Source organism: Euphorbia lathyris, chromosome 10, assembly GCF_963576675.1.
Source record: "Euphorbia lathyris chromosome 10, ddEupLath1.1, whole genome shotgun sequence".
NCBI lineage: Eukaryota > Viridiplantae > Streptophyta > Magnoliopsida > Malpighiales > Euphorbiaceae > Euphorbia > Euphorbia lathyris.
In genome coordinates this window covers 44,503,904-44,517,313 of record NC_088919.1, presented here as the reverse complement: position 1 = coordinate 44,517,313, position 13,410 = coordinate 44,503,904, and the positions used below count along the sequence as shown (strand labels likewise).

Sequence of the window (13,410 nt, the reverse complement as noted above, 5' to 3'; positions counted from 1 at the left end):
ATCATATTTGTAAGTAATAATTATAATTTTATTATCTTTATTGGTAAAGCAACATATAAAAACACAAGAGAATATAATAATAATTTCAAATATTCATGTCATTTCATTTTCGGGTTAGCATATCAATCATAATCCAACCCAACAATTTCTGTGTTAGTTTTGTGTCAATCCAAAAATAACACATTACCTACTAAACTAAATCCAAGCACTAAAATTATATGTTGTGTGTACTTTTGGCACCTCTAGTCATAAGTACCACTCTTTCCGCCCATTCTAAATTTGAGTATGTTTTTTTTTTTTTACAAAAGTGAAATCTAGGTGATGTCTTCAATATTGAATACTAGCTGCTTTCTGATAACATGAATCACAACAAACAGTCGGGAAGGGATTAAAATCCAACGTCCCCTCTCCGATGTTTAAGTCAGAAGTGTTCTTAAGAGAAGAATTAACTTAAATGCAGCTATGAAGTGAGTAAAAGATAATGTAGCTGATGCACAATTATCAAGGCTATTTATAGATAATATATATGTGTCCATTCTTGATTGGCAGTTGTGAATACAGGATTGCTCGATTGGGGGGAGGGAGTGATTTTACACGTGGTGTGTAAATTTTTTTTTTTTTAAATCGATGTCTAATAGAAAAAAAAATCGGATTTAGAAAGGACCTATTAGGTGAAAAAATTAGAAATTTAGATTTAATAAAGATCTAACATGCCAAAAAAAATTAGAAATTGGATTTAACATGGCCTAACAGACCAAAAAAATTAGAAATTTAGACTTAGAAAAAAATTGAAACTTTGGATTTAGAGAGACTTAACGGGACCTAGGCCAATTTTGGGCTACTAATATAGCATCCGAACTAAATTTCTTGGAAACAGGGGGGCCGGAATCACCCAAACTTAAATTTTGTAGAGATAATGGGTCCGAAACTACTCATGGTCATGGTGGTCTCCATCCATGCTGATTGGTTCGATTAAACATCTTTTTACAAGTAGACCCCGAATTTTAACTTCTTTATTTTTTCGGACCTAAACACATAAAAAAATCAGTGTTTGGTTAATTTTAAAGCATCGTTTGAAAACTTTAAAAAAATATTTTATATTTATTTAATCTTGATAAAATTATTATTTCCATTTTTATATATAGATTTAAAACATATATTTATTAAATTTTTTATATTTGACTATAATAGCTGATCAAAAGTTTATCAAATACTACTTATTTATCAATTAAAATCTAACAACAACGCACAACAAATATGCGTAATGTATAGCTGAACCAAATAATCTCTTAATTCTTAACGGTTTAACATTATTAGAAGAGAACATGGGAAAATATAAAAATTCACTTCTAGGGGTGAAAATTTGTAGGAAATTGATTAGCCTGAGGCCAGTAAGAGTCTTGATGGATAGACGAACGATATAAATTCTATCCGCTTATCAGTTTGATACGGTTTAGTTGAGTCCAAAAATTCAATGATCCAATCTAATAAGAATTATAACTCAATTAAGATTAATGGTTGAATTATTAACTGATTAATAACATAGATTTTCTTATAATAGATAAAAGAAATTTGATTTTTTTTTTTTTTTTTTGATAAACTGTGACAAAAATTTGATGTTAGTGAAATATATAATTTTTAATAATATTATTCAAATTGGTGATATACTAGAGAAATCATATAATTTATTTAAAAACAATAATGTATGCATATGAAAAATTTCAAAATAATAGCTAACTAATTTTAATGGAAAATCCATCGAAAATAAAGATTTCAAAGTTATATGAATTATTTGTAAAAAGAGCAAAATGGAATACCTACAACTTTAATAGTAGGGTTAAGGTGCAAAAATACCCCTAACGTTTTGGGTCAGGAGCAATTTTACCCCTAATGTCTAAAATGGTGCAATTTTACCCCTAACGTTTGTAGCCAAGAGCAATTTTACCCCCTAACGTTGGTAATTTTGGTCAATTTCAGATACTATTATAAAACACATATATTTTTATTCATTATTTTGCACCAATTGCATATCAATTCATCCTAAAAAAAGAATTTCATGTTTTTTTGTAGTTTAATAATAGAATTGGAGATTAATATTTACAAATTCGGTGAATTTTTTGATTTTTTTTGTCTAATTCATACAAAAGACATTATATTTTTTTTATTTTTTTTCACATCCCAGCATATGTTTATGATTTGTTACTGATAAAATGACGCATATGTGAAGTGTAGATGATAAGATTCATGACCGAGAAGACATTTTGATGAATTATTTCTAAAATTGATCCAATTTATCAACGTTAGGGGTAAAATTGCTCTTGGCTACAAACATTAAGGGTAAAATTGCACCATTTTAGACGTTAGGGGTAAAATTGCTCCAGACCCAAAACGTTAGGGATATTTTTACACCTTAACCTTTAATAGTATTATTACAAATGTCCTTTTTTTTAATAACTTCAAAAATTATAATTACTGTTTTATTATCAAAATTGCTTATATACAGTAATGGACCGAATATTAGGATCCAATTGTTAATGGAACGATTCTTATAAGGAGTAATGTTGTTCAAGTAAATTTAGAACACAATAACATATGCTTTACATTTTTTTTTAATGATTGGAGCAATTAACCAATTTAAAGTTGTTCAAGTACCTTCTAGATTATCCATCTTTCCATTAAAATCTATTGTATATATCCACACTCAAATTCAACATCTCATTCAAGAGTTTTACTACTTAGAATTGGAATTGTAGATGGGGCGAGCATTCCTATCTCAATCCGCCTTGTCAGGGACAGAGAATCTCTGATTAAAATTCCCACATGACAGGGATGAGGATTCTCTTATCCTCTACAAGATGGAACATGATGAGAATAGGGATTAGGACGAGGATATGTATTCCTACCCGTCCTCAAAATGCCCTCACGGGGATCTCTGCGAATTCTCCAATTAATTCATTTTTTAACATTTATTTTTTATATTTTATACTATTTTTTTATGATTCTTTTTAGAATTATTAGGTTAAGTTAATTTTATTATTTGTTTCCCCAATTCAAATCAAACTCATTTTATTCTTTATCGTTATACTAAGCTAAATGTAAAAAAAAAAATAAGAATAAATAAATACATATATATTTTATATAAAAAAAAAGAATGAAATGGGGAAAGGAGATTTCCGCAAGAACGGAGATTCCCCACGCACTAGATACGATGACAAAATTATCTATGTTTAGATTTTGGAGATGAGAATGCAAAATCCCCAATAAATCAGGGAGCATAATGTAATTTCTGTCCAATCTTATTTACATCTCTATCAAAACTATTGGTAAAGTCTGCATTAAATTAAGGTAAAAAAACATTTTGATATTCTTGATGTTTCATTTTTTTTTTATTTATCTTGACCTTTTATTTGGTTTAGATGCATTAAGCTCTAATATTTTATTGATCATATTTGGATTTTATTTTTTACATACCTAATTTGAAAATAGTTTTTAATATATAATATAACTATAAAAAAAATATAAAAATTAAATTTTAAACTCTAAAAAAACATAATATTTTTTTCAAGTGTAGATAATAATAGGTCTATCCACTCTTAAAATCAGAACAAACCATAGACTTCAATAAAAATTTACAAATTACCAAATTAATAATATTAAACATAAATAAAATAAAATATTTTAACCAAATTAAATATTTACTACTAACTAATTCAATAATTAAAAACTTAATACAACCAGTTAAATAAAGGGCGTCGACATGGTTTTTACCTTAAATAATAGAGAAGTTCATTACATAAAAAGAGATTCGGTGAATGAGGAAGTGACAGCAAGGACAGAAAGTCATACATACAAAGACGTTGTTGCTTCGCTGGATCAAACTTCTCTCTTCTTCTCCCTTTCAATTTCTAATTCCTAATTCCTAAATTCTACTTTCTTCATCTTTCCCGAATCAAATTCAATCTCTTCATTATTAATACTTCCAATTCTCTTGGATTCGATTCCTTCTTTTCAATCAACCCTATTTCTTCCCCAATTCCTCCTATTTATCCACTTTTTAGCTTTCCCCTTTATCCCTCCAAGATCTGATCAAACCACTTCAAGATATGTCTTACGCCTACCTCTTCAAGTACATCATCATCGGCGATACTGGTAATTTCCCCCCTTTTTCCAATCCCTTCTTTCCCTTAATTTCTTTCTGATCGGTTAATTCAATTTTGCAGGAGTTGGAAAATCGTGTCTTCTTCTCCAATTCACTGATAAGAGGTTTCAGCCTGTCCATGACTTGACCATAGGTGTTGAATTTGGGGCTCGAATGATTACTATTGATAATAAACCTATCAAACTCCAAATTTGGGACACGGTGGGTTACTTTTTCTTTTTGTCGAACCTATCAATTGAATATTGAAATTTGCTGCTTTTTAATGTTTACTTATCATGTTATGATTTCGGTTTCGATTTCTTCAGGCGGGTCAAGAGTCCTTCAGATCTATTACTAGGTCATATTATAGAGGGGCTGCTGGTGCTTTGCTTGTCTATGACATTACCAGGTAACTGACCATGTTTCACCTCTAAATTCTTGTGTTCAATTTGCTGCTTTAGAATCACTAGCTACACAATGTATAGGTGATTGTTTTATGCTATTCTGTAGACTATGGCTGTTCTGTTGTCATGTATATATTCTCAGAGTTCTGATAATTGTTGTAAATGGCTTTAGCTGCTTGTTGGCTACTTGTGCTCATTCGTGAAAGTTAACAATGCATTTTTTTAGGAATGTCTGTTTGAGTTTTAACTGTGAATTTATTGATAGATAAAATTGGCTCAATTTAAGCTTGTTTGGGCATGTTAGCCACAAAAAAGCAGGATTCTACTTGTTTTACTCAACTCGTTTGCTAAATGAGCTTGATATCCAGATATAGGATCCATTTATTAAATGAGCTGAGTGTAAGGGAGAGGCAATTGGCCCGTAAGCTAATTGGTCCAAGCATAGACACAACTCCAAGGATGCTTCAGCAAGGAGTATTGAATGAAACATAGGAATGGTTGCTTCTCCCAGACCCCAAGTTGGTGTAAGCCCTACTATAGAGGACAGAGACTCCTCAGCGTAGGATCTCCGTTACCCTTGGGCTAGTGAATCAACACTAGGCTTAAGTGATCCACCCTAGTCCATTGAGGAATAGGAGTGGGCATCCGGCCTTGGGAAATAGAGGTGGATGTCTCCACAGGAAAGGAGCCCTATGGACACTATGGGTGATGGCCCATAGTGCGCCCTCCTATGAGGGTCGAGGTATGATACACAGGGGATTCTTGCGGGACACTATTCGGAAATGGCTATCAAGTATTGGTTTAGGTTGGGGCATACTTTTGGAAGTAGGAATTGGCAGAATGCTTATAGGGGAGAAAATCCCCTTTGTATCAGTTGGCTGGGCATAGGCTTGGCGAAGTCTTGGTGCCACACGGTGATTTTGGCATAGTCTAAGTTTGTCCTCTGAGCCTGAACTAGTCAAAGTTTCGATTGGCTCAATTCATTTACAGTTGTAGTTCAGGTTCCATTATCTGAAAATGATGCTACATGACTCTTTTGTCAACTAAATTAAACTAACTAATATTTTGAATCTGCTTAGACATCAAATGTTTTTCATACGGGATGCCTCCTTTTAACTAGGTAATATAGATATAGCACTTGTAACAATAATTCTGATGTCATGAAACTTTTAGAGAAGAGAAAAACCTGCTGCCATTATGTAGTACTTACTATGGACGTTTCATTGTTTTAACTTTACAGAAGAGAAACTTTCAATCACTTGGCTAGCTGGCTAGAAGATGCTAGGCAGCATGCAAATGCAAACATGACAATTATGCTCATTGGTAATAAGTGCGATCTTGCTCATAGAAGGGCCGTGAGCACAGAGGAAGGGGAACAATTTGCCAAGGAGCATGGTTTAATCTTCATGGAAGCATCAGCAAAAACTGCACAGAATGTCGAAGAGGTGAAGTAACATAGTCCTTGCTGGATTTGATGAGAAAAATAATCCCTTCTAACTAATTTTTCAGATTTTCTAAGAGCAAAATTCTATGTGCAGGCATTTATAAAAACAGCTGCAACAATATATAAGAAGATTCAGGATGGAGTTTTCGATGTATCTAACGAGGTTAGTTTCTTTCTTAAATATGGTCACCTGACATATCATTTGAATAAAATTGGTGTTTACCAATTATGAATTTTGAAGGTTAACTTTCCATGAGAGGCTACCTAAAAGAAATAAACCGATAGGTGGTGATAGAGATACTAATTTTGTTGCCTTGGACATTGCACTTCATGATTTTATTTTTATTTTTCTGAAAAAGAATCAAAGGTCCAAGCATACTTTAGATTACGATGAATATGGTCATGTTCTTGGAACTATGTACTGTAGTATTCAATTGATAAGGTTTTCATATTGAAGGTCATAACTCAGAATCCAAGTTTTCATGAATCCTGTGGTTTGAGGATGGTATTTGTGTGCCATATAAATGGTTTTTCAAATTACAAGTTTTGCTTATTGATCTTCATATTGGTTCAAATTTCCTGAAGTCGATGATTTTGCTGCATCTCAACGTGTTGTTTTGCTTTATTTACGACTTTAAAGCATGATACACGGTACGAATTTGTAGATGAAGTGGTTGATATTTACTTCATTTGTGGGTTTATTGTAGTCTTATGGAATAAAAGTGGGATACGGTGGAATTCCGGGGCCATCAGGAGGCAGAGATGGAGCTTCTTCTCAAGGTGGAGGGTGCTGCAGTTGAAAATCAAGCTCATCATATGCTAAATTGCACAAACATGATGAGTTTATACATTTGTTCTGTCTTTTGGGGTTTGAGAAGCTGTCTTGTGGTCGTTGTTCTATGCAAGGATTGAAGAAAAGATAAAATGATAGAATGTATAATTGGCCTTTGATTTTATGTTTATTGTAAATTCGTCAGTTGCTTTCAATTCCTTTGTTGGATTGTATTAGTTTCATTCTTCTTCTGCACTGTCCAACAACTCTTCGTTATTTTATAGTATATACATTTTTATATAAATATATTTTTGGCTTAATAGTTTTATTAATATTAAAATTAAAATTAGGATTCATGCATTAGTAGTTTCCATCCAGAATTTATTTTTCGTAATTAGTTGCAGTAATTGATTCCTAAGCTATTACCGGTTTATAAAAGCAAGCATATTTTCAGCAAATCAATCCTTGAGATAGTGGAGTTCTCTCTTAATAACAATTATGAGATCCTGGAGTTTCCTTTTAAGATTGTAGTAATAGTAGTTAATGGAGATGTGGGACCTTTTGTGCTACCCTCCGCTTACAGACGTTACCTGTATTGGGATCAGTTTTTGAGAATACTTTGACGTTTAAGTGAGACGGATAAAGGATTTACTAGAGAGAGAGAGAGAGCACCTACCTTATTAATGGGACCGGAGAGGCAAAAATTTGAGGTAGAAGAGGATCAGTTTTTGAGAATACTTTGACGTTTAAGTGAGACGGATAAAGGATTTACTAGAGAGAGAGAGAGAGCACCTACCTTATTAATGGGACCGGAGAGGCAAAAATTTGAGGTAGAAGTTGAAGAATCCGCTAACTGGTTCTGGCGATCGAATGACCCGAGAAATCAAGTTATTCGAGGGATAGTGTCTCCTTGCGAACTCTTGGCTCTCGTAGCGACTCTTGCGAGGCAATTGCCAGTGGATGTTTTTTTAAAAGAATATTACCCGATTGTATAGTCTTTCTGCATAAAGGGCGGCCCGGTACATTATGTGTCCCCACTAAGCGAGGGTCCAACGATTCCTTTTTTAGGCAGGTTGTCAAAAAACTTTACACCGTAAAGGTAAAGATATCTACAGTTTTTTAACTGCAAACTTGATAGTACCTTCAATTTTTGAAGTGCCTTTTCAACTAAGATATGATCTAATGCTAGCAGCAGGTTTGTGCAACATCTCACCTCCAAATCAATAAGTTGATCTAGAAACCGAATTGATGGATGAACTTCTGTAATGAGAGTAAGTTTGTACAATAAACTGGTTTCAGTAAATTACCTAAAGTACATGCATTTAGACCAAGAAAATGAGGATAAAACTGACCACAGTTTTTTTGTAAATTGTTGTATGTCAGGTTAAGTTCAATTAGATTTTCTACTGTAAAATTTGAAGGCATGAAGCTTTCAGTTCCTTTAACCTTTTCAGTTCCCTAAAAATCAAAGTAACAAATAAATAAGTGATTCAAATTTCCAAAATTTATTTCAATTGTACTAAAAGAGGCATAACAAATATATCGAACCCAATTACGAAAACCAAAACCACATACACCAAATCCATTCATCAATATTCGGAATATTAAACATTTAGAATTTAGAACACCCTAATCAATTGAATAACTTGTATCTGGAATAAGATTCACAACTTTTGGGCCAAAATTGAAACTCAAAATTATATATAAAAGACATTTTGGCTTGCTATATATAAAAGACATGAGATGAGAAAAGAAAATGATATATATTATTATTTTGTACATTGATGTCAACTTCTATAGCTAATTCAGATGTGTAGTTGGGGTCTATATTAGTGATGGTCGACGATTATCATAATCAATTATCTACTATGATGATAAAAGATTGAATTTTATTTATGTTAATTTTAAATTACTTATCAGAAACAAGTGAGAAAATTGTCAATAGCTGTCAACATCAGGGTTGGTCCTGGGCACAGTACTAGAGTGCGACCGCCCAAGGTCCATGGTTAAAAGGGTCCAATTTTTTTTGCTATATATATATATATAATAATTTTTTTTTATCATAAATATAGTTATACCCATTCATATCTAAAAAGAGACCAAATAATATGAGGGATAAGTACAAAAAAATACATGTGGTTTACACTTTTTACAAACGCGAACCTGTGGTTTTTTTTTTACAAAAAGAGGTCTGTGCTAAACGCCGTTAGCAAACAGAGGCAAAATTGACTAACGGTGTTAAAATTCAAAGAGAAAAGAGTTAATTTGGTCCTTATATTTATTTATTTTATAAATTAACCCCCTAATTATCTAATTATCACAAATAAACCCCAAAATCAAAAATAAAAATAAAAAATATCATCTTCTCCATCTCTTTTTAATTTTTTATTTTCCTTCTTCTTTCTCTCTCTTCTTCTTCTTCTTCTTCTTCTCTTCTCCTCTCTTCTTACTTTGTTTTAAAATCTTTTTTTGAAATTCCCATTGAAGAACGTCTGAAATTTCCAGACGTTCTTCAACGTCTGGAAATTCCAGACGTTGAAGAACGGGAATTTCAAATTTTTTCTTTTTAAAAAGAAAATGAAGAAGAAGAAGAAGAAGAAGAAGAAGAAGAAGAAGAAGAAGAGAGAGAGAGAGAAGAGAGAGAAATAAGAAGGAAAATAAAAAATTAAAAAGAAATGGAAAAGATGGTATTTTTTATTTTTATTTTTTATTTTAGGGTTTATTTGTGATAATTAGATAATTAGGGGGGTTAATTTATAAAATAAATAAATATAAGGACCAAATTAACTCTTTTCTCTTTGAATTTTAACACCGTTAGTCAATTTTGCCTCTGTTTGCTAACGGCGTTTAGCACAGACCTCTTTTTGTAAAAAAAAAAATCACAGGTTCGCGTTTGTAAAATGTGTAAACCACAGACATTTTTTTTTTGTACTTATCTCATAATATGATTTTAGGTCTGAAATGAGACCAAATTTCTTTAAGTATAATTTTTTTTATTAAAAGGCCCTTATCTCTTATTTCGTCTAGAGCCTATAAAATATCAAGACCGACCCTATTTAACATCAGGAATTATTTTTTTTATATCTTATCTTATCTCATATTATTATTATTATTATTATTATTAAATTAAACTCGGCTTGTAATTTTGATGGGCATATAAAATGTTTAAATAATGTTAAGTTGAATAAATATATTAAGGGTTAATTTCAAACAAAACCTTGTGGTTTCACATTTTTTTGCAGATCGATATTTGTGGTTGGCAAAATTTTCCTTTTTTCAAATTTGACCCATAACGACCTCAAAATGAAAATTTTTAAGAATTCAATTTTAATTCTTCAACTTTTTAGGTTTGAGGTCATTTAGACGTTGTTTTTAGGAGAGAGAAAGTTAATGTTTAGAGAGAGTAAATTCAAAAAATTATGATTTTGAAAAAAAAAAAGAGGTTCTATAGTAAGAATGATAATAAACAACTTTAATTCTTGAAAATTTTCATTTTCAAGTCATTCTCGGCCAAATTTGACAAAATGAAAAATTTACCAACTATAGGTAACGTGAAACCACAGGAAGTTGATTTGAAATTAACCCATATATTAACAACGTTAGTAGGAAACTAAAAGAAGAGATTTAATTGATGTTTTGATAATAGTTTAAGGGTTCAATTGATGATTTTTAAACTATAAGTATCCGATTGAGTTTTACTAAGGCTTAGTTTGGGATTGCGGTTGAAAACTGCTGTAGCTGTAGGAAAAAGTGCTGTCTAAAAAAGTGATGTTTGGAAAAGCAGAAGACTGTTTGGTAAAATTAAAAATAAATCTGCAGTTGAAGTAAAAGCAGTTTGGTAAGTGTTTGGGAAATAATTTTTTAAAAAGTGTTGTTTAGTGTTTAAAGACATAAAAGGATATGGTTTAATTGTTTTCTTTTGTATAATAAAATATATAAACAAACAGTTTAATTAATAAAGTACATTTTTATTTGATTGATAATAAAAATATAAAACATTATCCTTATCAAACGGATACTCACATTAACCTCATATATATAAGGCATCCATAATTTTTGTTCTTTTAAATTATAAGCATAAAGATTTAAAATTTATTCTTGAATATATTTTTTATAGATATCTAAATTTCTTGTTCTTTATTTGATTTGAAAAGGAAATTAGAGTTTAAAATAATATTATTCAAATGAATTACATCATTAAACTAGAAGCAATTTGATTGCGAAGTATATCCATCTCTGTTGCTCTATTACTTCTTTGACTTTGCTCTAAGGGTATTGGTAGACCACTTGAAAAAGTATCTCTTGGCACAAATTCTGGATGCATATCAATTCTACTAAAAATTGTATCTTTAATAGAATTTAGTCTGATGTAATTATGTAACGCCATTGATGCTACAACTATATTCCTTTGATCTTCAAACGAATATGCAGGCATATCTGACAATATCTTCCACCATTTCTTCCAAACCCCAAAAGTTCTTTCGATACAACATCTAAGGGATGAATGTGCTTTATTAAATATTTCTTGGTAACCCTCTGGTGGTTCACCACGTCGAAAATCAGGAAGATGATATCTAACTCCTCTGTACGGGCCAAGATATCCTAATGTTTGAGGATATCCGGCATCTACCAAGTAATATTTACCTGCAATTATGATAATAATTTTAGTATATCCACTATACTTTTAAATATATAAATATATATATATATATATATATATATAAGCTTACCATCTGGTGGAGATGGAAAATTTAGATCTGGCATATTAACGGCTGCATTAAAAATGCGACTATCATGAGTCGTGCCTTCCTAACCTGCTAAAACATATGTAAATCGCATGTCAAAACTACAAACTGCCATTACATTTTGTGTTGGCCGACCTTTTCGTCCCACAAAACGCACTTGATCATTTACAGGTACACAAGCATGAACATGAGTACCATCAATAGCGCCAATACAGTCCTACAAATAAACAAGATCAATAAAAAAAATATGGTATATAATATTACTACTTCAAGAAAAAAAATAAGGTAGAAAAAGTTACCTTGAAATGAGGCATATACCTACGATCATTAAGTATTTCGGATGGAGTTTTTCTAAATTTTATATCATCTGGTTTTATCATATCTTTCGCTAACAAACATACTGAATGCAAAACTTCATGAAAGGTTCTACTAATTGTTTCACCAGAATGCTGAAAACGTTCTTGTGCATGCATGTTCGAAGCACCTTGAGCTAATATAAAAACAAAAATTCCTACTTTTTCAGCAACGGTCATCCTCCTTGAAGGTTTTAAGTGATAAAAAATTTCCAAGTCGCTACAGATATTAAAAAATGTATCCTTTTCCATTCGAAACATGATCTTGCACCTAATATCATTCATAGATAATATTTCTTGCATCCATTTATGCCATGTTTGATCAGATATCATGCAAGGTTCCTTAAGGAGAAATTTGCAATAGTACTCTATGATTGCAACAGTTGCACAGTTTATCAAATCCCAAGTATCCTCGGCATCCTCATCAAAGTTGTCATTGCGTCTACGTTGAACACTCATATCTATTAACATGAAAATAAAAGAGCAAGTTAGCATATAATTAAAATTTATAATTGAACCTCTAAAATATTTTGTCAATCTGCAGCAAACATTAAAAAAAATTGTAGTTTAACAATCTCATACAATCATCCAAATAGAAAAATAAAAATCCTATTACAACAAAAAGAAAAAGAAGTAAGATCACAAATTAAGTTTTGGCAATGGCATTTTCTAGTTGTTGTTTTTCATATTTTAGCCAACCAATTCTAGCAACTGAAGTCTCCACGTTTTTCCAAATCTCTCTGTTTGCTTTATTCCCAAACATCGACACTGCAAAATAGTACAAGTCACTATACTTCGGGATATCAGAAATTGAATGTAAATCCGCCATGACTTCTTTAACAGTACATCCATCTTCTGAAGCATTTCTTTTTTCAACAGCTGCCACCAACCTTGATATATCAGACCTGAATTTTGATGCATTACTAACCTTTTGCACGGTAGCTTTCCTTTTCTTGTTTTCAATTACATTATGGGCAGATTCAACAGTTGCTTTGCCATTCCTTTGTCTTTTACCTAAATCTGTTGCACCATTTGACATTTCATCATCTTCTTGTAAGAACCTTTCCATGCTCTTTTCTAGCGGATCACCTTCAGAATCATTCAGACTAATGACATTTTCTCTGTTATCACTTGGATGATTGAATTGTGATATATTTTCATTTGAAGATGGAGTCCAAGCAAACTCTCCAGTTGCCACAGTACTCCCAAACATAGAGTCATTCTTCGAACTAATGCCAGGATCTAATCCTTTCTTACGAAATTTGGCGTAGTCTTTGTTAATCTACAAATCAACCACAATAATTTATTATCGAAATCTTGTACACTTACCATATACAAATAAAAAATGTGCAAATGGTAACATTACCTGAATTTTAGCATCCCACAAATCAGGAGGTGCATCAACTGTCTCTAATCTCGCATCCCAACCTAATCCAGTTTCTTTGCCAATTAAATCTTTCCAAAGCTTCCATTCTGCCCTCATTAAATCCCACTTGTTTTTCAATTTTGCTTTGTCGTACATCAATCCAGTAACTTTTTGAAAATTTGAGACAA

The 13,410-nt window shown here is 31.6% G+C and overlaps 1 protein-coding gene across 1 annotated transcript; it reads left to right on the top strand.

The window, feature by feature from the left end:
* The first annotated feature begins 3,819 nt into the window (after window positions 1-3,819).
* LOC136209217 (ras-related protein RABB1c) lies at window positions 3,820-7,078 on the top strand. Its single transcript, XM_066000627.1, has 6 exons — window positions 3,820-4,149; window positions 4,221-4,360; window positions 4,465-4,547; window positions 5,783-5,987; window positions 6,081-6,149; window positions 6,694-7,078. Exons 1-6 carry the CDS (start codon window positions 4,104-4,106, stop codon window positions 6,784-6,786), a joined length of 636 nt encoding a protein of 211 aa, XP_065856699.1. The 5' UTR covers window positions 3,820-4,103; the 3' UTR covers window positions 6,787-7,078.
* Window positions 7,079-13,410: the final 6,332 nt, after the last annotated feature.